The 25,390-nt window shown below is 32.4% G+C and overlaps 1 protein-coding gene across 6 annotated transcripts in view; it reads right to left on the reverse strand.

Moving 5' to 3' along the window:
- LOC142979379 (uncharacterized) overlaps positions 1 to 25,390 on the reverse strand; it is a 313,104-nt gene that overhangs the window by 54,668 nt on the left and 233,046 nt on the right. For all 6 annotated transcript variants that reach the window (XM_076124248.1, XM_076124252.1, XM_076124251.1 and 3 more), the window contains exon 2: positions 6,489 to 6,526. In XM_076124248.1, coding sequence (XP_075980363.1) covers positions 6,489 to 6,526 — 38 coding nt within the window. The remainder of the gene's footprint in view (positions 1 to 6,488; positions 6,527 to 25,390) is intronic.

Below are 25,390 nucleotides of genomic sequence, written 5' to 3' on the forward strand. Positions count from 1 at the left end.
GATATTTGGTTAGAAAATATTTCAAAGAAGTCCATAGGGGCAATTCCGTACGGTTGTTGCGGTGGCTATCAAGAAATTTGAATAAGAAACTGAATAGACGACTAAAAGTTGCGGCTGCTACTAGATTTACCCAAAGCTGCTGTTTGTTTTGTTTAATGCCCGAAGGCATAACAAAGCAGACATTCTTATTGAGAATACCTACAACCATTTAGATTACAGCTAAAGACTGGGTATAAAAGTCAGATGTGATACGTAAAAAAATATGCATATACCATGAAGTAACAAACTAAACCTTTAAGATCTCTAACAGAATATGTTTCTAAGCTAAATTCTTCAAAAATAATTTGTTAACGCTATTACTAACGCTCATAATGAGGGAGAGACGTGTACTACAACTAATTTAGTTATCAGACGAAATACTTAATTATAATTATACCAAGCAAAATAGCTATGAAAATGTTTAGAATAATTAGTCTTCATTCCTTTAGGAATATTTCAAATTTAATAAAGTTACGAACTGGTGACTTTATTAAATTAGATAGTGTAGATACAAGAATCCTGAGTAATATTTAAGTTTTCTATCAAATGGTGTACAGATTTCTTAAAAATGAAGACATTACTTTTTATTAGTGAAAAAGTAATAGTAACTTCACAAAGGCATTTTAAAATTAAATGAAAAGCATGTAATTGAGAACTTAAATCCTGTGATAAAGTCACTTTTAAGAATGACTCAAAACTCAGTCGAGATAAAACGTTATCTAAAGTGACGCAAATGCTATTTGCGGTTGTAAACATTTTTCTTGAAAAAGTGCATTCGTCATAATTTAGCATACTCGTCAAACAAACAACACTATACTATGAACAATCGTGAAACGACAAACAAAACTCCTTTTGCAAAGCCGGTTAGGTCCAAGTTTGCCAGGAACTATTGTGTCCAATATTGTTTTAGCGTAACCAAACGTCAGTAATTATACAAGTTTTGATTGGACCAAAATAGCCGGCAAGCTGTGCAAGTTCCATGAAGCTATGGTGAAAAGCAATGGTATAGTTATTTACTTGTAAAATAACATTAGTAACAGTCAAAGTTAATAACACAATACTAAGTACATACTAAGTTTCATTTATTAATTTAACTACTCTTTCTTTTTCATACATTTGTTATTATGTGTGTAAACTATAGATCGAATCGGCTTAAATATATCGTTTAAAATATTTTTTATCAATGTTAATTACACAACTAACATAAGAACAGAAAACGATACATGCGGCATATAAAATAGTAATGGTTTGTACAATTGAACTTATTTTTTTTGGTAGCTCCTTACAGCAAAAATTTTACTCTGAATATAAGAGTTTTACATCTTTTCTAATTCAAGGTTACTGGCTAGAAATTCTTGATTGTTTTGTGCAAAGGACATATCTTCGTTCTAATTTTCACGGAAATATTATTATAGAACTGCAACTTTTGTTTTCAAAACTTTAAGTGGAACAATTCTACGCTAACCCTTTATTGGACTATGAATGGCACAAACATTGTCCCCAATATTGGCGTAGGTTGGCTGTAACTTTGAAAGTGGTTATGAACATGATATTACAACTTTGACTTGAGTTAGAAACAGTTGAAAGGCCTCATAAGTGAACCTTAGAAGCTTGATAAAGTTGTTAAAGATATTTAATGATTCGGTATTAAGTTATGATTTTGTACTTAGTAGGTAATCTTGGGTTAAGCTAAAGGATAAATAGTATTAAAATAATATCAAATGTTCGTTTCTCTGCGGGTACTACTATCCGACTCTGGTCAACATGTTCTGGTAGATATCAAAATTTTATTTCACGATAAAAACATATAATAGTACATAACATTCTACTGGATTAGGTTAAGTCATAAAGGGTCTCTAAGTATAGTCTTTTCGTGACCGTCACGTGTATGTTAGTCAAAGTTCATTTAGTAACTACTAACGTGGAAATTGCATTCTTTACTTTTACTTTAGGAAAACAATTGTTCCCTAACAAAATGTTTAATGTATCATAAATGTATTAGAGTCCTGGGAATTGCTATACGTAGTATTCAGTTTATTATCTTACCTAAAACTCTAAAACAAGCCTTTAGATTCTTACAGATTTTCTTCACCGCTTATATTTGCATGTCTACGTTTTTCAAAGTTCATTTAAAATTTAAATGAAACACTTGGATTTGTAACTGGGTTAACGTTTGCAAAATACGCCTAAAACGTTTGGGGCAGGGATGAAAATTGTGCCGGTATACGAATTTGCCTTAAATACAGCTGAGTTAGCTTTGCATTTATGGGATTTTTTGATAATTACGAAAAAATATATAACATACAATTTCAATCTTAATCGCATACTTTAAATGTATAGTTAATGCTTATTTTTCTTGTGTGTCTGTGAGGGGATTTTGAACAATTCTTGTAGGATTTAAATGCTCATGACTACGTGACACACTGACCTAAATGGCGGTACTGGTAATACCATTACGAGTTTTTTATAGTTTTATTTTTGTGCTCATTACATTACAACTATTCCAAGTTTTTTTTTTTACCCATTACTGTCCCACTGCAGAGCAAGGGTCACCGCCCAAACTAGGGAGGGTTTAGTCCTGAGTCCGAGAAATATTACCATTATTTTAAAAGAAACAGCTTTACTAAATGTACAAGCGACTACTATGCATAAACACCAGCGTTTACCGAAAAATATTCAGTAGAATACCTTGCACTTTCCCATGAAAACGACCGTGCAAGTCTTAAGACAAAGCGTTTTAATATTCAACAGTGAAGTCGGGAAGACTACCTTTTAAAAGATGCACTCACTTGAAACGGAGAAGAGCTAATTAAAGAGAAGTAATGAGCTAGGACATAAGTAATGAGACTTTGGATAGACATTGAGAATAAAAGCGCTTGAGGTTCTATTTCATAACTTTATTTGTACTTTTATTTCACCTGCAGTTGGATGAAAGTGGATTAACGGCTTTTTAAGATTCGTACCGTGAAAGTCAGTATTTGATAATGAAAATTTTTCCTTTTTAAGAATATAGAAAGGGGATTTTAACCACAACTATTATCCTTTTATAATTTAGATCAAGCAGCAAAGTATAGTCTTCAAAATAGTATGTTGTAAGCGTTGTACAAAGTTATCTATTAATTATTTGTACAAACAGAAAAAAACTTTATTACAAATATTAATTTTACACTTACAATTACGAAGGCATTAACACCACAATTTTATTTCGATCACATCATAAATTAAAAGTTTTCAACTTACACCACATTCAAAGGGCAGACACCTGGCGTCTTAAAATAAAGGGTTTCTCTTTATGATCCAGACGGAATTTCATTACGAGAAAATCGCGTTTAAAACGAGTTTCAGTAATGGCATGATAAAGAAAACACGACTGATGAAATTGGGCTCGCATTTATTCTAAAAAAATTCGCGTTTTTATACAGTAAGTGACGTAAGAAGTTTTAAGTGGATTTGGCGGATCTGTTCCCTAAGTCACCGTGATTTTCATGTTGCGAATAAAGAATAACGGTGTTACTTTTTTCGGAAATAAATTTGTGATTATGTCTCTTTGTAAGAGTTGAACCGGTTAGCAACCGTTTGTATCTTATTTGTGAAACAATAAAGTCTTTATCTGGTGACGTACAAATTTGTGGCAGTACTATATATATATATATATTTTTTTTTTATTGTAGACTATATTACATTTCACTAAACTATAGAAAATTTAAGATTTGCACTTAATGAAATAGATAGGCTCAGTTTCTAGTGTCAGTGTCTGTTCAGTGCTTATTATTCTAAAAAAACCTTTCTAAAAAAGGATATGAAAATCATACAATTACATTATTGTTAATAGATACCTATATTATAGGTACATTGCACCTGTATACGTAAATTGCAAAAAATACTCACTCAGAGATAAACGACACTCACAATCTTACGGAACATCTAAAAGTAGCACAACAAATCCGATATCCGCAATACCATTTCGCGAAACTACTAAGCCTCTGCAAGAAATATGACTAAAACAAAATCACGAATATGTCCAAGTTGAAATTAGCAAGTTGTCGCCGCTTACGTGGGCACACAGGGAAAATTATCGTTGTTGCTTAAGTAAGAAGTTCGTAACAACAAGTGCACTTAGTCAAGTCGACACTGCTACTTGATTATCAACTTTGTCTTAGTCTGGTCTCAGAGGCTTAATATTAGTTTTCTTATCTTAACGTTCGGCTAGACTTAGTGGAAGTGTACTTAGTTCGTCTGCGAAGATGTTATAGTACTGTTTAGTTCTTGTCTGGGCGTCTCTTTAAATGATCAAGGTATAAGTTAATAATAAGTTGTAAGACGTAAGTCTATTGAGTATCTGTTATAGTTTATAAATTAGAAGCTTCTAGAAGAAGTCTGAGCAACGACGAGCATTTTTTAATTGATTATAAACGTTGAGTCACATGTCCTAATATGTTATTTCTACAAAGTCTCCCTTAACTACGTGAACTCGTGACGGTAAAAATGATCGAAGTTTTATTTCTTATTTTTATTTTTGAAGGGACATCGATCGAAGTACCTAAATGCCAAAAAAAGTTACGTTATGAAGTTCATCTAATTTAAATTCACAACTAACGCCTGTAAACCCAAGCATTTCACATAGTACCAAATACAAAATGGCAAGGCATTAAATACTTAATTGCCGTACCTCAACAACTCTTAAAACTAATTTAAGAACGAAACAATATTAGGTTAAAGTATTTGGATTAACGATTTATGTAAAGCACTCCCTCTAAATAAAGTTAACGACAGCGACGGAGGCTTAAGTGGATTTCATTAAGAAATAACCCTTTGGGATTTCACGATTTTCTCATTTCAAGGATGTTGATTTTAGGTATTGCCGATGAAGGTTCCTAAGCTTAAGGTAATGGAAATATGAAATGTCAAATTATTACGCCCGTCAGAAACAATCGTAGTGCTTTTGGAAAGTTTTTGAATTTGGGGAAATTTACCAATGATTTGATTTGTTGTTTTTATGCGACTACCGTATACCGTAATAATACCGTATTTTCATCTACACCAGCCGCGAACCTCTCATACTTATTACGAGAGGTTCTGAGAGGCTCTCCACTACTACACTAGTTGTTACACTATAAATAATAAAAATATTTTTAAATAGTTTTACAATTTCACATATCCAACAAAATGTCTTGAACCAATACCAATAGAATTTACAATCACTTAAGGACTGAACAACGACATCAAAATGACCACTAAAGGTCTAACAGTAAATTGTTATGCAAAACAATACGCATTGTTCTACAATTACTTAGAGCAAAGGGATTAGATAGTAACACTGACTAGACTATAGACGGGATCTCGTTTAGAAAGGATCATTTCCTTCAGCTTTGTACTTTGAGGCCTTTAATGCTTCTAAGAAGGTATTGTTTTTACTTTACGTTTAGAATTGTTCTAGGTTCTAGACCTATTTTGTTTCATATTGGATTATCTGGAGGATGTAATTTAGTAATAAGCACATAGATAAAAGTATTGAACGATTAATAATTTAAATACTTGATTAAGATTACTTACAAAGATCAACAGTTTTTTTTTCTTAAACTTTTAAGTTTTCATAAAATTTCAACAAACGAATGTTTTAAGCTAATAAGTTTTCGCCAATTCGCATACGTTAGTAATTTTCAAACAACATCGTATTTTTTTATGACCATAATTGACCCGATAATCAAGAATATAATTAACAAATTGTGTCTGTTTAATCTCATAGTACACAAATACAAATATACGATGGGCATAGAAATACAATTTATCGTCAATAAAAAGTAATAGGTTTATAAAAATTCGATCTTTTAATTGGCAAGGGGAAATGTTCCAATTATCGGGACACGAGTCTTAAGGCTTTTCTCGTTACTTTTGTTTTTTCCTTCTTTTTCATAATGAATTATATTTTTGGAAGCTTGTTGTTAGATTTGTTGAACATCCCAGTCATTATGACAGTTACATGTTGGTAATTGTTGTGTACATCGAAATAACTAACTCGTAATTTGAAACCACAAAATGTAGTAATGTTTTCGGATTCGCAGAAATCATCATTATTATGAACATAAATATTTTAACGATGATTGAACTTATCAATTCAATAAAAGTATGATATCTCTACTATTATTAACATAACTATAATTCATAAACAGGCATTTGTTTTTGTATTTAATGAGCAATTATGTTAAAGAAACGTATTTAAGTTTGTGACTTAGGTACTTATTTTCAATTAACAGCAAGTTCATTAAATCACCATCAATTTTATGAGCCAGTTTTAAACATGCTATAACGACCCTATCTCTCAAAATACACTGTTCCAAACAAAATACATTCAATAAATCCTTAAGCCACTTCGTTACAAAACGTCGAAACGTTGACAGAATTTCCAATAATCCATAGGATAGAGAATAAAATATTGAATAATAACTTACCTGAGTTGAGACTGATACGGCCGAGCCGCCCACGCCACCTGCAACAACACAACGTTTTATTTACAAAATGCCCAATAATATTTCAATGACATATTAATCACATAACATTCAATTAAATAATCTCTCGTTTGAGATTCTGGGTACTAGCGTATCAAGGGTTGGACATTTAGAATCCATTTTTTGCAGCAAACTTAAATTTAGCTAGATAGCACTGATTAGTATTTTATACAAATTCGATAGGTATTCATTTATCGTTAGGGTTTGATCAATTGTGGGAGGTAATCGTACTAATACTGGTTAAAAAAATACACCTTGCCTAATCGTCATGGTTATGGTCACAGTTATGTTTTTATAGACTCTCACCACGTGTATACGGGGTAACAGTTGTAGATTTAGCAGTAATACCAGTTGTAGATTTCAAATACTCTGAACTAATGTTTGTTTGATGACTTATCGGTTAAAGATAGCATGAGAAAGAATCTAGGCTGCTTTTATAACAAAACTAGCTGACCCGCGCAACTTCGCTTGCGTCACATAAGAGAGAATGGGTCAAAATTTTCCCCGTTTTTGTAACATTTTTTACTGGTACTCTGCTCCTTTTAGTCGTAGCGTGATGATATATAGCCTACTAGCTGACCCGTGCGGCTCCGCTCGCGTGAATAATTTTTTTTCACTAATACAAAGCTTAATTATTCCTTAACTACAAAATATGCTTTTTTTCACGAAAAATATTCTCAAAATTATTTATCTCCATATAACTCGCGCTAAAACATATCCGCCATTAAAACTGTTGCCATGACAACGGAATTTTGTTAATTCACTGTCATTATAATATTGATTATTCGCGACTTCGGTGGCGAAACCTGAATTTTCCCGGGAAATGCGTCATTTTCCCGGGGTAAAAAGTAGCCTATGTCCTTTCTCGGGTATCAAACTAGCTCCATACCAAATTTCATGCAAATTGGTTCAGTAGTTTAGGCGTGATTAAGTAGCAGACAGACAGACAGACAGACAGACAGACAGACAGACAGACAGACAGACAGACAGACAGACAGACAGACAGAGTTACTTTCGCATTTATAATATTAGTATGGATAGCCTTCCTCGATAAGTGGGCTATCTAACACTGAAAGAATTTTTCAAATCGGACCAGTAGTTCCTGAGATTAGCGCGTTCAAACAAACAAACAAACAAACAAACAAACAATCAAACAAACTCTTCAGCTTTATAATATTAGTATAGATAAAAAGAGAACTTATACGAGTCGTAACTATAGCTTAATTTAACAAATTATTGTAACCATAATTGACTTTTTACTCCATTTCAGTCGAAAACCAGTTAACATGTGCCACGTTAATTTATTTTCGTAGTAATTAAAACCCATTATCGGAGGGAAAGTGGTAAACACGTTTTAAGTCCTCAGAATTTCCATTAGCGGTACGTTATTTAATTAATTGCATGTGTCGTCCCCACTGAGACCGAGTTGAGCAAGAGATTGGTTTTAAAAGATTCACTTAGTGCCATATATTTTAGCTTTTATGTGCTACTTCTTTCTGAATGTCTACTTAGATGTCTTTAGATTACTTTGATACAATCTAAATCAATACTAATATTATAAAGATGAAGAGTTTGTTTGTTTGTTTGATTGTTTGTTTGTTTGAACCGCTAATCTCAGAAACTACTAGTTCCATTTGAAAAATTCTTTCTGTGTTAGATAGCCGATTTATCGAGAAAGGTTATAGGCTATAGATCATCACGCTACGACCAGTAGGAGCAGAGTACCAGTAAAAAATGTTACAAAAAACGGGGAAAAATTCACCCATTCTCTCTTATGTGACGCAAGCGAAGTTGCGCGGGTCATCACGTATAGAATATTAGTCAGTACTTTTATTTAATTGCAAGTTAAGTACGTAACTTACGAAAAAAGGTGAAACAACAAATTAAAATTGTGATACTCAATGGATACGTGTACAATATAATTCAGATAATTAGGTAGAGAATTTTTGCAAAACATAAACGTCACATTTGTAAGGTTATGATCCCTATTAGTCTCTTAGGACCCGTTTTCATCAGCTTCAGTCAGACAAAATGTTATTGAGTCTGTAAATGAACAGCCATGAGACAGAATCTATTCCAAATATAGCAACGTGATATTGCCACATTGATCAAATTCTAGAATTGAATTACAATCAAAGCGATGGGCAGTCCAATTTAGTGAAGGACTAAACTAACTATTCGAATTGATCGATTGAGGTGTGGCTAAAACACATTTAACCGAAATAATTAATTGATATACGTGATTTAAACGATCCAATTATTTTGTGCACAATTCTAGTGATTATTTCCAAAATTACGTTTTCGTTTTGTTTAATAATAACTGTAATAAATTGTTAGCTAATGTTGAATCTCGGTCTAAGTTTTCTTTGTAAATTGGTAAGACACATTATGTACTATCGAACCAACTGAATCATGACCCATTTTGCCGATAATTCGCTTGAAACCGTCAAAACAGTAAGAATTTCATCTCTATCGTCAAAGTTGCACTTAGGACATTCTAAACATGAATACGACTGTGTTGTGATGTATCTACGACTTCAGACAACTTTGACCTTTGTTATTACAGTACGTAGATACGTTTTCGATAAATCACTCTTAATTTGAATCTAGAATGTTAATAGTCTAAACTCTTTTCACGACGAAAAATTATTTGTGTCAAATGTCAAATAGCACGTCAGCAATCATTTAGAAATCTGTGAAACGTTTCGATTAGGGTAACCACTATAGTCATTGCCCAGCATACAGTGATTGCCAACGTTAAGCAATAATACGTTTATTTTAATTTCTAAAGTAACCAGTTCAAATTAATTGCAATACACCTATGTCACTTTTAGAATACTGGTTACTTCTTTCGTTAAGTTTTAAAATTAGCTGGACAATTACTGTGATTTTAGAAGTCGTTTTTTTTATTAGTAATTTATTTATATGTTTCCAAAGTTATTGAAACAAATGACTGATGGTCCTTTAGAAAGAATATTTAAGTTGCGTTTATAATAGAGTACTACTAGAATACTATTGACCATAATTGTGTATAAATTCCTTAACCGGGTAATAACTGTACTGGTTACCCTATATTATTTAAATTTTTATAGTTACATTATTTCCTATAATGGACGCACAAAGATTTGACGCAATTATGACAGATAACAAATTCATTACCATGGAAACGTAGGTTCAAGCGAATTTCGACCTACGCGTATATAGACGTATTTTAGAAAATGAGCACATGGTGGGTCATGATTCAGTTTGTTCGATAGTACAAACCAACCTAAGATTTATATTTAGACAATACACACGTGTATTGTGGAAAGGTATTATTATACTAGATATAATATGTAGATATAGATTCTTGTTTACTTTGTCTCTTTATGTAGTTAACTATTATATTTATTTAAAACAAACCCCATACTAAAACCTTATATTTTTCGATTTATAGGCTCAAATTATCGGTGGTTAAACATGGTGGTACCAAATTCTTGTGCCTCTGTCAAGTTTCAAGGGTACGTCAGATGTAATCTTAGAAAAAACGATTATAATTTTGCTTTCATTGCAATTTATATGGAAACCAAAACCTACAACAATAATCTTCTTCATAAAACCCCTTTCTTATTCCCCTTTTTGATCGAAACGTTCAGCTTATCCAAGTTATGATAACTTAAAATACGCAGCTGAAGTATAATAGTATCTCGCGCGACTTTGAGCCTTGTCAGCTAAAATGAAACGATTCATCTTCAATTCGATTTCAGATTCTAGTTTGCATAATCTAAAACGTATTTTCTGTATGGTCTCGAGCTTTGAAATACATACTCCATTTTTTGATAGTCTGTTTTCATATTTTAAGAATAATATGTGCCAGTTTTCTTGAATATTTCGTGTTCTAAAGTTTAAGTTTATTTAAAAATAACATACCTACCTATATTATTATACTGTTGTCGAAATGTCTTTGTTGATTGAGAGATTCTAATATCATACACATTAGTTTAAGGTTTTCTACTTTTATTGCACCCTTTATAAAACGAAGTAAATTGATAAATAAGCTGGACACTACAAAAAATTAAGTTTTTTACATACTTAAACGTTCTTATTTTAATACTTGTGATGATACTTTTGGAAGAAAACATTCAGATATCAAAAGAGCTTCTTTGAAATATCTCTTGAAAATCAAGGAAGATTTTTTAAAGATTTATATTGTGAAGCTTCTTGTTATAAACTTTGAGGTGGCTTATTACATCTTATTGAAGTGGTATTGAAGTACTTACTTCTGTAATTTACTTTGTAGAATTTCAAGAAAGCTAATTAGAAGAGGTAAGACTTGTAATACCTTTAGAATACAAATAAAGGAAGCATTTAGACAAGGATTGTTTTGTTTTTAATCGACTGAAAGAAGAGTAGGTTCACAATTCACCCATATTTTATACATCTTAATGTTTAATTATATATTAACTCTATTGATTGTTTATGAATTACAAACTAACGATACCCTAAAAACAACGCAGAAAAAACATTCTTATATCTTTAGTGTCCCCAATTAATTGTATCATATTATTATGCCTCTATCTAGGGTATAACAGATATGATGCCATGAAAAAGAAATCGATTTGTAAATGACATAAAGACTGAAAAATATGAGTTTAAAATCAGAGCTCCGGAGCGTTTTACAATCGCTTGCAGTTTTTGTCACTTTTATTATCTTTCTGCTATTGCAGTAATGGCTGTGACCATAAATCTTCAATGGCGGAAACTCGATGTTGATAAAATAAATCCTTTCTTGCGTGGTAAAAGATTTGAAAAACCGTAAGACACTATTTCTTTTTAAACTATTGACACTGTTGATCTTGAACTTGAATTATAATTTGGTGCTGATAGCGAAAAGCAAATCTACAATATAAAGCAGTATTACCTGTAATTGCTATGAAACAAAACAATACAGGTGCCTTACAAGACAAGTTTACTTTATTTCTGCAAGGATGAAAATTTTGACAATCTCCCAGTAAACAATTACTTTTTATATACTCTATGTCTAAAAATATTCCTCCCAAGTCGACATCAAACTGACATTTTGAGATGATTATACCAAACCACACCCAAGTTTTTGCGCCCTACTAATTCCGGAGCCTTATCTCTAAAAACCACGACCTAAATGGGCAAGTAACGTATTGTGTTAAGGTCAGGGCGTCAAAAACGTGAAAGGGTTCGAAGTGGGTCCTTTGTTGTGTATACGTCAGTCACAGACAAGTGAACGCGAGACTCTATTGAATGTGGGGAACCATTTTTGTTGCGGGTCAATGACCTGGTGAAACGTTTTTTGTTTTGAGTACTGCACGTTTGGAATCTTTGTTTCCTAAATATACTCGTCTTCTTCTGTCGTGTCAACGACTCGCCGTAATATTACCTAAACAATTGTTGACCAGAAACTGGCAACCTCAGCAGCTTTATCCGTCGTCGAGTTAAGGTCCTTGGAGGGCACTGGAGCAGATATAATATTATATATAGATTTCTAGTAAGTTGATACATAAATATGATATTCACAAAAATAGTAACATTTGCATATGTGAAACCGGATTTTTGTATACATACTTTTGGGGATGGTTTTTAATATACAAATGGATCAAATTTTATTTTTAATACACAATGGAATTGTTATTATAACCTGTTGCAATATTTATTTGTTTAATAAATTAATATAAAAAGCTAAATAATTTCAACGTAAAACGCTAAATACTTACAAATATAATGAAAATTACGTCAAATAAAAAGTGTCCTCAGCCGTCCTTTACTTTTTTTTTCCTCTAAATCTAAAACCAGAACTTTAACCGAACTTTAGCTAAACAGTTTCAAGGTAAATAAACACGTAGAGGCTTATAGCATCCTCGGTAAAGTCCCTAGACGACACGTTTTGTGTTCAGCCTGCTCAAACTAGACTGAAAGTTTACAAGTTTCATGCCGAACTATAATTTATTCAGTTGAACTTCTCCTAAAAATTTTATGGGCGAGGAAGTGAAACGTGACGTCACGGGATTTCGTGTTTTTATCATACCTACTGTATATTTTGTACTTGTTGTATAACAATGGAGAATCACATCGTGATGAAACCTTGCATACCTAATAGGTTTCGACACAGTACTTGAAGGAATGCCAAGTTTGCTACCCGCACTTTTTAACGTGGTGGACTCAAGGCTTAAAGGATAGTATATATTTAATTGAATTTATCTTGCAATGAATTGCAGGATAGAAGAATTGTGTCAAAATGTTAGTGATGTTGTTAGTATTTATTTTGAAACCAATCTCACGAAAAATGAATCTAGAATTTTAAAAATAATGGCACATAAATACTACTTAGTCCAAACTCAACTACTGATTTCTAAAAATAATATAAAATACAACATTCATTCAATACAACATTTCAGCATTCCCTTCAAACAACAACAAAAAAGAAATAAAAGAGCGTACCGCGAGAACAAATCGTCTAAATCCATTTAAAACTTCTCACACGCGCATAACGCGAAACAAAATGTTGTTTACTTTTTGAAAATCACGAGCAATTCTCCCTTATACTTGAAATGTAGGCGAGGTCACGTAGGTAACATAGAATTCCCTACGTTGCGACTGAGTGGCTAGCTTTCTTGTACAAACTGAGCGAACCAGAAGCTAACCACTGTAACTAATTACGTTGAACGTGGAAACTCGGGGATATTAGTACTGTATTTTGTTGTAACTTTTTTGCTATTTAGGGTTAAATTAGTAGGGTGTACTTTAATGTCGTATAAAGATTATTGACCTAGAAACTAGACTAGAAAGAGCTAAAAAAATATTAATATAAATTGTGACTGAATGATGCGCGCACAGCATACTATTTATTATGTTTATTTTACAAAGTAAAATTGTTGGATTGTCATAAAATTGTTGCAATTCTCAGCAGTGGATTGACTGAATTATATATCTGTGTTTCATCTATAATACCCAAAAGAAACGCAGAAAGTAGATACTTCTCATTTAAATTTACATTCAAAAACATAAAATCAAACCCTAATTTCCTCTCTAAAACTTTTCCCATTAGTCTGTATATTGGTAAAACTACATGAAATCGATTCTTTTAAGCATTCTTACGAGTATATTGGTAAAACTACACGAAAGGTTTTTAGTAGTTTGATCGCGGTCCTTCATGTTACATTTATGAGAGACTTTGTTTGTACAGTATATTGTGACTATATAACAATATTTCCATAGCATTTTCTTGCATTTTCAAATAGCGTGCTGCAATTTTTGAGTCCAGGATAGCCGTTAGTGAAGTTATTACGTCACTAAAAGCTGGAGTGCAGCTACCCACAAATCCGATTAACGAGTTGCTGAGCGAAGCTTCCGCTGGAACTATTGGTTAACCTATCGGATTATCACTACAAATGTTCCTAGTATTCTATTTGAGATTCTGTTTACAGATCTTCGAAATTGTTTGAATGTGAGCGATTGAGTTGATAAATTAATGCTGATAAATTCCAAGTTTAATTTTATTATGCATTTTTTGTAAATTTTCAAGTCCATACAAAGTTCTCCTTATCCATTTAAAGGCTAAACTAAACAAATGTTTTTTGGAAAAAGATGCAAAGATCCTTAACCATTTTACATATTTAGCAGATTAATAACGAGTATCAGATGGACATAAGGCTCGTCAGTGTAGAAAAAAAAAAACAAAAAAGTCTCCGGAAAATCACAACCCCGTATAATTTGCTTCTTAAGTAAAAATCTAGTATCTAGTACTTTATTCAAGATATGGACATCAAAAATATCCTATCAAAAACAAACCTTCTCACTGCAAAATTCCAATCGTACAGTCGATCAACAGTAATCGTTATTACCCAATATTGAGCGAACGATTGTTCCCTTTACAGCCGTGATTTGCAGTCCACTGAGGATATTACCATTATCAATCTTGGGAGAGGAGTGCTGATACTGTGATTCGATGTTTATTGGTATCGCTATGTGCACTATTGTTCTGTATAGTTCCATTTATTGTCGATGGTAAAACTTATTACTACCTCTATAATGAGTACAGTAAATCATATATATTTCTATGCAAATCTTGTATAATCTGGGTGGATACTACAAGTTGTGTTAGTTTTATATTATGTTTTTTTAAATCGTCGAATAGTGGCTCAAAAGGTCATATTTGCATCTACTGGCTATCTTAAGCTATCATGTAACAATAAACGTAATATATGAAATATACTTCCTGTCTATTTGTAAACTTTTATGTAAAACTTGAACAAGTTCCTGAAATAAACTTTTATTTCGTGATTGAGTTCATCTTAATCACTTTAAAGAAATACTAATTTAATAAACGCTTTCAAACAAAATCTACATTCGTATTACACTTTAGAACATTCTTTATAGCGGGACAGTTTCACCACTTATAATTCTTAGTGGATAGACTAAAGCTGCTACGAGATTTTCATCAAGCTTTTACATTTTCTAACCGTCGTTTTATTACTGTAAAATGTAGGTTTTAGTTATTCAAGTCGAAGATTAAAATGGGACTGCGATGCATTTTCATTTCTAAATTCTGGGAAGCAATTTGTCTTTCCAGTTAAATTAATGTTTGACAGTTAAAAATTTGACTGTACGTGATATGAATTGGAAAGGGTATAGTGTAGTGTCATATACCGCATTACACCCTTATGTAAGCTAGATTTAATACTACGGCTAATTCAGAATATTATTTGTATGGATACCTAATAAAAAAAACAATTTGCGATCAAGAACTACTATGATAAGTGTGAACATTGACCTTAAGGAGTAAATGATTTGATTTTGTAGCGGCGCGTCTATGGTATTGAATTCTACTCATAAATTCGTAAAACCACTCCGCAGACACCAGACAAGTGTTTGAGCTTAAATTAATTGTAAGTTGAATCTATAGAATTACGAAAAATATAATATACGTCAACAAGGGACTAAAATATAATATAAAAATATGTTAAATAAAAATAGCTACAGTTATCTAAATGAATTACATAGTAAATGTTATTCCGAATAAAAATAATATTAATATTAAAATTTCTTCCAAGAATGCTCTTAGAAATTACAAGTAAAAACTACGTGCTCTCAAGCTATCCTATTTTACATTCGAGCGGAATACTTGAGACATGATTTTGCACTTTTAATAATATTAATTCAGAAATCTCCATTTCTTTTAGTATAAGTATTTTGCTTAGTAGTATGAATAATAAGAAATATACTCTAATAAAAATATACTGAAAATGGGAATAAAAGAGATTCTCAGAAAGAATTTGCTTTTACCTTGCGAAAAAGGAAATGAAAGATCATAAACCTTTGAAAATTACCTAGTTTTATTCAACACATATTTTGTTTTGAATTGAAATAATCAAATTCAAATAAATGTATACTATCTTTATCGACTTACTGTTAATAGAATTATGTTAAAATGCCCATTCTATGTATTAGTCTTACCTTATATTAAAAAGAGATATTTGTTTGACGAATTCTTATTTTAGAAGAACTTATCGTACCCATTCAAATTACTGTACAATTAATAAAACAAAAAATGTTCATGTGTGTAACATCAAATGCAAGCAAAACTCCCCAACCAAAGAAACTGCACTGTTTCAAAAAGGATTCCTTTAAAAATAACTCGGTGAGGTCGCAATGTCCTGGCAAAAGTGCTCAGTTTGCGCAAACACATTCAATTTATGTTATGCTTACGAAACTGAATGTAATGGAGGAACATGCGACTTCTACTATTAAACAGTACGTCGTATGTAGTTTTAAGCTTTAGTTTACTATAACTGTGTGTTTTAACCGCGATTTGAATGGACGATAGCTGGAAGAGTCGTTTAATGAAAATGTTTTTCGTAAAATAGTTCAGTTTAAATTTCTACAGATATATTTTGCAATCATGTCGGGAGGATTAGAGCATAGCTAATTCTTGTCAAAAATTTGAAAAGACATTACTAAAATAATGTCAAAAATATTGTTTTTGTACCTCTATATAAATCCATCATATAATAATTAATGCACTCCTTCGTTTTTCTTGTACCAAATACAAAATGTACTATTTATCTCCCTGTAACTCCCTGTAAACTGTAACAATAAGTACTTTGTTTAATACTACCTAGTACCTGTGTCTTAAAACACAGTTCTTAGTTTTCAGACCGTTATTAAAGCAAGTTCAAAAACTTGTTTGTCCTGCAAACAAATTACGTTCGTGAAACCTAGTCCTTCCCAAACACTTAGACAGAAAGTCTCAGTAATAACTACCTCGGGACTACTTTTTAATAAACCACTCGCAGTGTTATTTGCATAATACCTCTCTGTGGTATTCCCCAAATTTATTCCTTGTTTCCAATTAAATTTTCCCATTTATATTCAATAGATATTTTCGGGCGGAGTGCTTCCGAAACGTTGTGAACACGGAACAATTCTGTATGGTGTTATTGTAATTGACGTTGAATAGCTTTGGCGGGTGCTTTGTTGTAATTTTCGATAGAATTCGTTTCATTTGTGCATATTTGAAGGATGGTGATGGAATCAAAATAGAACTTTTGTTGAGTAAGCTTACGACAATTTATTGTGAATTTTGTTACCGTCTTCATTTTGGTAATATAATTTATTAACTTCATATGTCGGACGAGACCATTGCGTTGTTTATTCGAATAAATATATTCGAGTAAAAGGCTCCTCTGCTACTGTTTATAGCCTCCACACGCGGCCGCGTATCTCCACTCTTCGTCAAAATTGTTATTAAAACTATAGTAACATTTCAGATACCTATACAAAAACTATAAACTAGTAGATATTCGAAACAGATTTCAATTAAGCTTCGCTGAAAAAGCAAATGAATTTTCCACAAAAATAATGCTGGGATTTCCAACTACAACTGGAATTTTTATTCGGATTTTATGCTCGCGTAAATATTATTGTTAATTTATGACATGACTTTTATAAAAATAAAAATGTTTAAAGGTAATCGAGACGGAATATCGTATATCAGTATTTAATATAATAAAAAATAGCTATTATACGCATTAAACAGGCTAGCTTAATTGCCTTTATAGATTAAACAGCAGATACTACCTTTTAGTCCACGAGACTAGTTAGGCAAAGGTGTCACTCGAGGGTCAGGCAAGATGCTAAAGAGGTATTCCCATAACTGTTTCCTATAAGTATACTTTTGGGTTCGAATGGCGAAACATGGTATATTTTACACAACTCTTTCTACACTTTTAGTTATAACATTATCTACATCTAGTTACATACAACTATGATTTGTTATCAAAATTACGCAGTTATTATGTTTTAAAACTTATTCACCATATTCTTTTAAAGATGTAAAACATTCTATAGATATAAAATAACAAGCGAACTAATGAAGAACTCTTTTGTGAAATGAAGTGTTGATTCGTATTCGAACGGTGCAATTTTGCCGCGGTACAAACTTAATTACCGTTTCACTGTATACGTTCAATACTTAATTATTGCTTGTTAGCTAGTTAGATGAACTCTGCATAAATGAATAATAATTTCCGGATAAAATTATGTTGTTGGTGTTTTCATTAATTATTAACTATAACGTTAACAACACTTTCATATTAGGTCAGAACCGTTTATTGATAAAAAGTTAATTAACCAAGTTTTTATTTCATAAAATGTATTATTGGTGATGTTCTTTGACATGAAACTGGCTAATAGTTTTTTCTTATTTAACTTAAACTATGGGTAAGCCTACAGTAAGTTAAAATAATAATATGTTCAAAATTTTGTTGCAAAGATAATCTATATTCTAATTTTATTTTTATTACATTACAATATTTAATTTGAGGCTAACATGTTTAATATAAGTAGGAAATTAATATCTGCAGCTTAACTATTAGCTCGACCAATAAATGTAACATCGAGTACAAAATAATGCCCCAATACAAACTCCCATACAATCTATCTCTACAAAAATCACTTTAGGCCGAGCATGTAATAAGGCATTTTAATATCGGAACTAACCCTACAAAGCTTACCTTTGAAACAGCGAGGTTCGTTTATGAGAAACGATATGCTTCAGTGCACCTAACTCCTGGCTTTCAGGAGGGATTATGAAACTCGAATGAAATAGCGCTTGATTTACGAAGCTATAGGATATGTAGGGAGATCAAGCGTAGAGTTTCATGTGGAAAGATGTGTGTTATATTTTTTAAGGCTTATATAAGAGAATCACTGGGTTAGCAGGGTGTAAATCGTATTAAAAGTATAAGCAAATATAAATCACACATTGGCTTACCGCTAATAATCGACACGGGATTATTGTTATTCAAAAGTTTACAGGCAATATGAAACTATTGTATAGTGAACCTTAATGTTTTCACTGATTTGAAGGACTATTGTTCTTATTCAATTACTAGGTTCACACGTGTTCAAAGGTTAATCCCTTCTATAAACACGTGTAGGTATTACAAAGGTCATTCAAGATTTAATTAAATATTATTACATTCAATCTTAATGAACGTAATAGTTTATTTTTATCTATTTTATGGCGCCGCAGGATGGTTGCCAGTATTGGGGAAGGCCTAAACAAAGACGGTGGGATGTGTTTCTACACAGAAATGACTAACAACAGAGCAATCTGGATATGGTCTTTCCCCAGCAGAGAGACACAGAATTGGTTTATTGAAAAACGTCTGTGATGGTTGTGAAAGAGGCTACCACGTATCTCAATTGACAACTATTTGAAAGGCACAAAGCTGCCTCTGTTCCTATGTGCATGCGTTAAAGCAGCAAATCTCCTGAATAGTGACCAATACACAAGACGTAAATTAGTTGTCAACTGAGATACGTGATAAGCCCGCAGTTAATGACAATAAAAGTATTATCACATTAAACACACCCACTTTATTAAGCTGAATGTTACTATAATAAAATATAACCTGCCAATAAGTAGTAAATAAAATAACAGTATCACGCAACAGGGTATAATAAATAAAGACAAATATTCGCCAATATTGAGTCCCATTGTGACGTCTCGTAAGCCTACAGTTATTTATCGGAGATTCCAGTGGCTGGAGGCAACATTCTTTTACTATATCATGCGTAAATAATGTATTATTGGTATAGAAAATATCAGTTGCTTTTGTTATTATGATTTTGATGGTTATATGGGTCAGAGGTACTTGTGTTGCGACATCAGTAAGCTAGTTCTTATCTTGTTACTCTTGATTACGAGATTTGGGAATACGAGAATTACGAGAATTGGTTTCTTTTGTAAGAGCATGTTTGGGAAGGATTTTAACCGTTTTCTACTTTAAATGAATTATATGTTTTGAGAACCGATACACACGCACGGTTTTTAATAAAAAAAATGCGCAGGTCTGCACAAATCTCCTTTGATTTTTTTTGTTTTTTCCTCCATAAAACATTTCCCGTTTCTTGAAGATAATTTTATAAAAACAAGAAGTCGATTTGGTGGAACCGTTCTTCAGTTCTACGCTTAGCAACACACTTGGCGGTACAATGTTAAATAAACGAGGATACCATGAGGTACTCGACTCCAAAAGAGATCTGTGGAACAATAATCAATTGCAGTCTATTAAGATTTTATAACAATATTTGTTTCTTGTAGACATTAACCTTTGCTTTACACAAATATGAAGCAGCATACAATTTCACGACACGTACAAATGTCGTCGACCGTTCTACCGCTGTATTTACCTTTTCTCTTCAAGGCAATAGAAACCTGATGTTACTAAGCTCTTTCAAGTAAATTAGCTTCCAATACTTGTCCTTTAAACGTTTGCTCTATAAATATTTACTCTGCGAATTGGAATTTAATTCTATTGAGTTTTTAGGGATCCGTACCTAGAATGTAAAAACAGAACCCTATTATTTAGCCTCCGATGTCCTTTTGTCCGTCTATCCAGACTGTCATCAGACTGTATCTCATAAACCGTATAGCTAGGAATCTGAAATTTTCACAAATTAATTACGTTCTTCCGTTGCCGCCATAGCTATAAATACTAATCATAAAAAGAATACATACAATAAATGTGTTGTTTTCGTATTTTTTTGGTACGAAACCCGCCGAGCGTTAGTCCGACTCCCACTTGGCCAGTTTTTTATATAACGTTTGTGGCCAAAAATTCAATAAGCGAGAAGTTATTTGTAAGGTCTGAAGGCACAGTCGCGAGATTATTTAAAGGTCACGTTTCTGATTGACGTTTGATATGAAAACTTTGTTTGATTGATTTTGAGAGGCTTTTGTGATAGAAACTTGTTAATAAAGGCTCATTCAAATAACTTTTGTACCTACACGCAGATGATGTTCATTGCTTCATTGGTTTTTATTATGTTTATGGTTGTGTATAAAATTTTGAAAATCTTGTGTTTTTACTTACTTCTTCTAATGGATGTATGCTGTTATTAAATTAAAAAAAAACATGTGGCAATTTTAACCTTGTAACAGTTTTCTCCAAACAAAACATAGGAATTGGAACACGATATGTTTTCAATAAATTGATCAGTTGCATATAGATAATTGCAGTGCATATAAAGTTTGAAATAAATAACATTCTGTGATTTTTGTGTGTATAATAAAAAAAATTGATTAATACTATCAGCATATTTTAACTTCCATTTCGCCAAAGTTATAAATCTTTATATCCCACATTCAAGATGTTCATAAAACTATAAAAATAAATCGAAACGATTCGAGTCAAATCGATTCCATCTTCAGTCAACTTGTAATATCCGTTGGCACGTCATTTCGATCGTTGATACGAACTTTGATATCACTTCCTGCACAGAGGGTTAATCAATTTAGTTTAACCCATCGATGATTGCTTAATCATGGAGCTGATGGGATTGATGGGAAAACTATTTTGCTATGGAAATTGGAATAAGAGTGTAATAACTATAAGTATATTATATATCAAATTATATATATATAATAAAAATTGGCCAAGTGCGAGTCGGACTCGCGCACGAAGCATTCTGTAACAGCTATAAAAAAAATTGAAAAAAAACACGTTTATTGTATGGGGACTCCCCTTAATATATATATTTTTTTTATTTTAAACATTTGTTGTTATAGCGGCAACGGAAATACGTCATTTTTGAATATAAGTGGTACTTAAAGAACATTTTTTATGATTTGAACGCTACCGACACCGCAGAGGCGATCATACTAATATTATAATTGTGGAAGTCTTTAACAGCTAAACGCTTGAATCGATATCCGAGAAATTCTCATAGATGGATAAAATCATTACCAAAAAACAACATTTATAATCCAAATTACACGTGAACGAGTTTGCCAGTGTGACCAAACATGAACTAAATAATGTCGATCGAATATGAATTTCACGATAAATTAAATCACTTACACCGATTTGCTTTAGTTTGACGTGCAAATACATTTGAATTAGATTCGAGAGTACTAGCTAATTTATCTGAAGTGATTACGATGTATTCGAATTAAGGGCTTGTGGTTTGACCTCAATTAAATTGTCAATGTAGATTGATATTAGGTTGTATTGAATTATCTACGTGACATGTCTATTATGCTTGTAATTTGCGTATATAAATACACATTTAGATAATATTATGTCCAAATATACATATATAACACTTATTAACGGCATGCTTTGGAGAAGAAGTGTTAATGAGAAAGAAAGAGATTCACTGTCATTGGGCAGATCAAAATGCTGTCATTAAGTATCAAGTCTTGCTATTGTCAAAGTGTGCGAATCTGCACAAAGTATGTGCATGTACATACATAATAATATATGCTTCAAAATAAAAGTGCAAGCCAAAAAAGACTCCTAAAGCGCGGTAGCTATTGGCAATTTTATTATCAAAACCTGTACCTCAATTCTCTACCACTATCGACTACCGACAACCGGCTAGCTATCGAAATTTTGACATATAGAATGTACTGCCAAAATGTTTCCTACGATACCCGTCAGAGGCGCTGATCAGATTTTCATACAAAATTTCTCGATGACAGTTCGGTTGTCGGTAGTCGATAGTAGTAGAGAATCGAGGCACTGATCAGCGCCCCTAGAGGATGCCGTAAAAACTAATTGTACCTATTGGATAACAATCTCGATAAACCACGAAAAAAAATACGAAAGAAAAAAGTAAAATAAGGTAAAATATTATTTAACACACACAAATCGACTAGCTGTAACGTCAAACGCGACCACATTCAAACGAACTCAGAAGCAATCACTGGAACACAAATAAAACTGTGACAGCGCCTGCCACATAAAGACTTTTCGCTTTTAAAGCAATATCCTGCACGCGTTATTGGGAAAACCTCTGTAATAGAAATTTCCTCATTATATACCTTTGAGAGATCTACTATGAAATATTTCAGTTGGAGAGTTGATTATAATATAGTGTGCGGCATTTCCTAGTTTATTATACCTGTGCTTGATATCGCTTCCGTATTCCAAATAGCTATTTGGGGAAAGATAATTTGCCTGCTAATTTTATTACACTCGGTTTTGCAATACATTATTATTTCATCTTTAATACGTATATTTTTATCTCATGAATACTCATTCGCAATTTCTACAAACTGAACCTTAGCTAACTCAACTAACTACCTAAAATTTAAATCATTGGTGGTCTGAAAAAATCCTTTAAATCTTTATGTTTTTTAAAAACATAACTTGTAAAGTTTTTATTTTTATTTTAAGGCTGCTATTACACTGTCCCAAAATATTCTGTCCCCTTAAATAAATAAGAAGTAAACCATGAACATCGCTCTCTTGGGAAATATAGCCCCTTCATAAAATAAATATTTATACAAAGATGTGTCACCTGTTTAAAAATTGTGTTTATTGCATGCCATCTTTGCATTCTATGTGGAAGGCTTTGGATGTAACGTTCCAAGTATTTCAATATTGCACTCCGTATATTACGAGTAGGTAACTTAGTAGCGGGTACTTCAAAAGTATGCATCAAGTAATAATTTTTATGATATTCGTGAGGTTTCTGCGAAGAAATATAAAGGGTAAGGAACCCTTATAATATTGGTATTATTATTATTAAACTTGGTATTTTTTCTAGTGCGTTAGGCAGATGCCAAAGAACGAATCTTGTAGCGATCTCTTTTCTTCCTTGCATTACATGTCATATGGTTATAGTTACCTATCGTAACTAACATGAAACACTAAATCGTGACAAAAATAGAAACCTACCTATTTATATATCTTGTCGGTAATGTTTGGATGCTAAATAAAGTCTCAACAATTTATATGAAAATAATGGACAAAACAGTACACTTTTCTTTATATATTTTTCTGTTCTACAACAAGGGGAACTTGTTCAGTACTATTCCTCAAGGACCTTATATTTCGTTTGACAACAAATACCTTCATTGATACAGTAGCAATCTGGATCTTGGAATAGTGCCCGCTACGTAACGATGTACACGTATCACGTGGGATAAGTCACCGATGCCGATGTAACATTCGAAGCGCAGCTATCGGGCCTGTCTCGGGAATCACTGACAAATTGCACGTTCACTTGAAGAAGGGCGTAAGATGAATTTACGGTGTGAGCAGTTAAGATGTTTTTATGTTAAGACTAGGTACCGACATGACATTAAAATGAGGCCGATGTTAATATATTATATCATTGTTTTTCCGTTCTTTGGTAATCTATTAAAAATAAAGTCTAGTAAGTACTACCTAGAGATTATTCCTTAATTCGTTACGTATGTTTAATTATTTGTAAAAGTGAATCTATAGTATTAGAGAGTGTTTACTCAAGACCAAACTATTAAGTTTTACATTTAGAATAACTAAGAGACATAATTGAGTGTTCCAACAATTCGAACTATCTAAAATACCTTCCAGAAAGCAATTCAACAATCAAATTAATTAATCACAATTCTACCTTGAATTCCGAATATTCATTCCGACATTGCTCAATGCAGGGAAATCTCCAATTAGAGTTAAACCATTTTACTAATAACCGCTGTTCACACGTGCAATTCTCATCGACGATTTTGGTGAATCGGATTGCTGGTGTACTGCAACCGACCGTTGGGCCTAACGTGAAAATTAATTGGTAGGCTCAATGCTTCACTGCGCTGTGGCTTCGTGAAATAATTATAGGGCACACAATGTACTGTTATGGCCGTTGCTAGGAAATATTAAGTAGGGATTGCCTGGGTGATCTAGGTCATGTTATCGGCTTTGTTGTGATCTAGGATAAATTACTTAGCTGTAGACGTACATAATTATCTAATAAACCAGCTAAGGTATTACAATCTCATTGGATTGTATTGTCTTTTCCGTTAAATTGATGCAATTGTGTTGTAGATTTATTATATGTTTAGATGCTTTACTGGATTTCAATATGGAGAAGCCGGTATAGCCATTGATTCTTGTTTATCATTCGTATTTCATACTGACTGTAACACCGAGATTATAAGTGGCAATTAATTTACAACTTACAAGTTGCATACATATAATTTAAAGTTCAAATATCATTTATTTCTAGTAAACAAAGCCACAGAACAACATTATAAATGTACAAACATAAACCATATACACTTATACAAAATTCTAGGAAACTTCCACGTGAAATTTTCATCATTACCGAATCTAGAACAAAAGTTTATCTCGAGCATTTCACTTCGCATTGCACGTACGTTTTAGCCGAATGCACTCTGAAAAGGGTGGAGTCCCATTATCACGTGGTTAGGCGTCTAATCGAACGGAAGTGGCGCAATATCCGAGACGAAGACTGTCGCTATTTCAACACGAGTTAGTCTTAATGCATTTCCGATTTCTATGGCACCTACGGTTGTTTTGAATTGGAATGTGTTTGCAACT

Source organism: Anticarsia gemmatalis, chromosome 16 (assembly GCF_050436995.1).
Source record: "Anticarsia gemmatalis isolate Benzon Research Colony breed Stoneville strain chromosome 16, ilAntGemm2 primary, whole genome shotgun sequence".
In the NCBI taxonomy this organism is placed as follows: Eukaryota; Metazoa; Arthropoda; class Insecta; order Lepidoptera; family Erebidae; genus Anticarsia; species Anticarsia gemmatalis.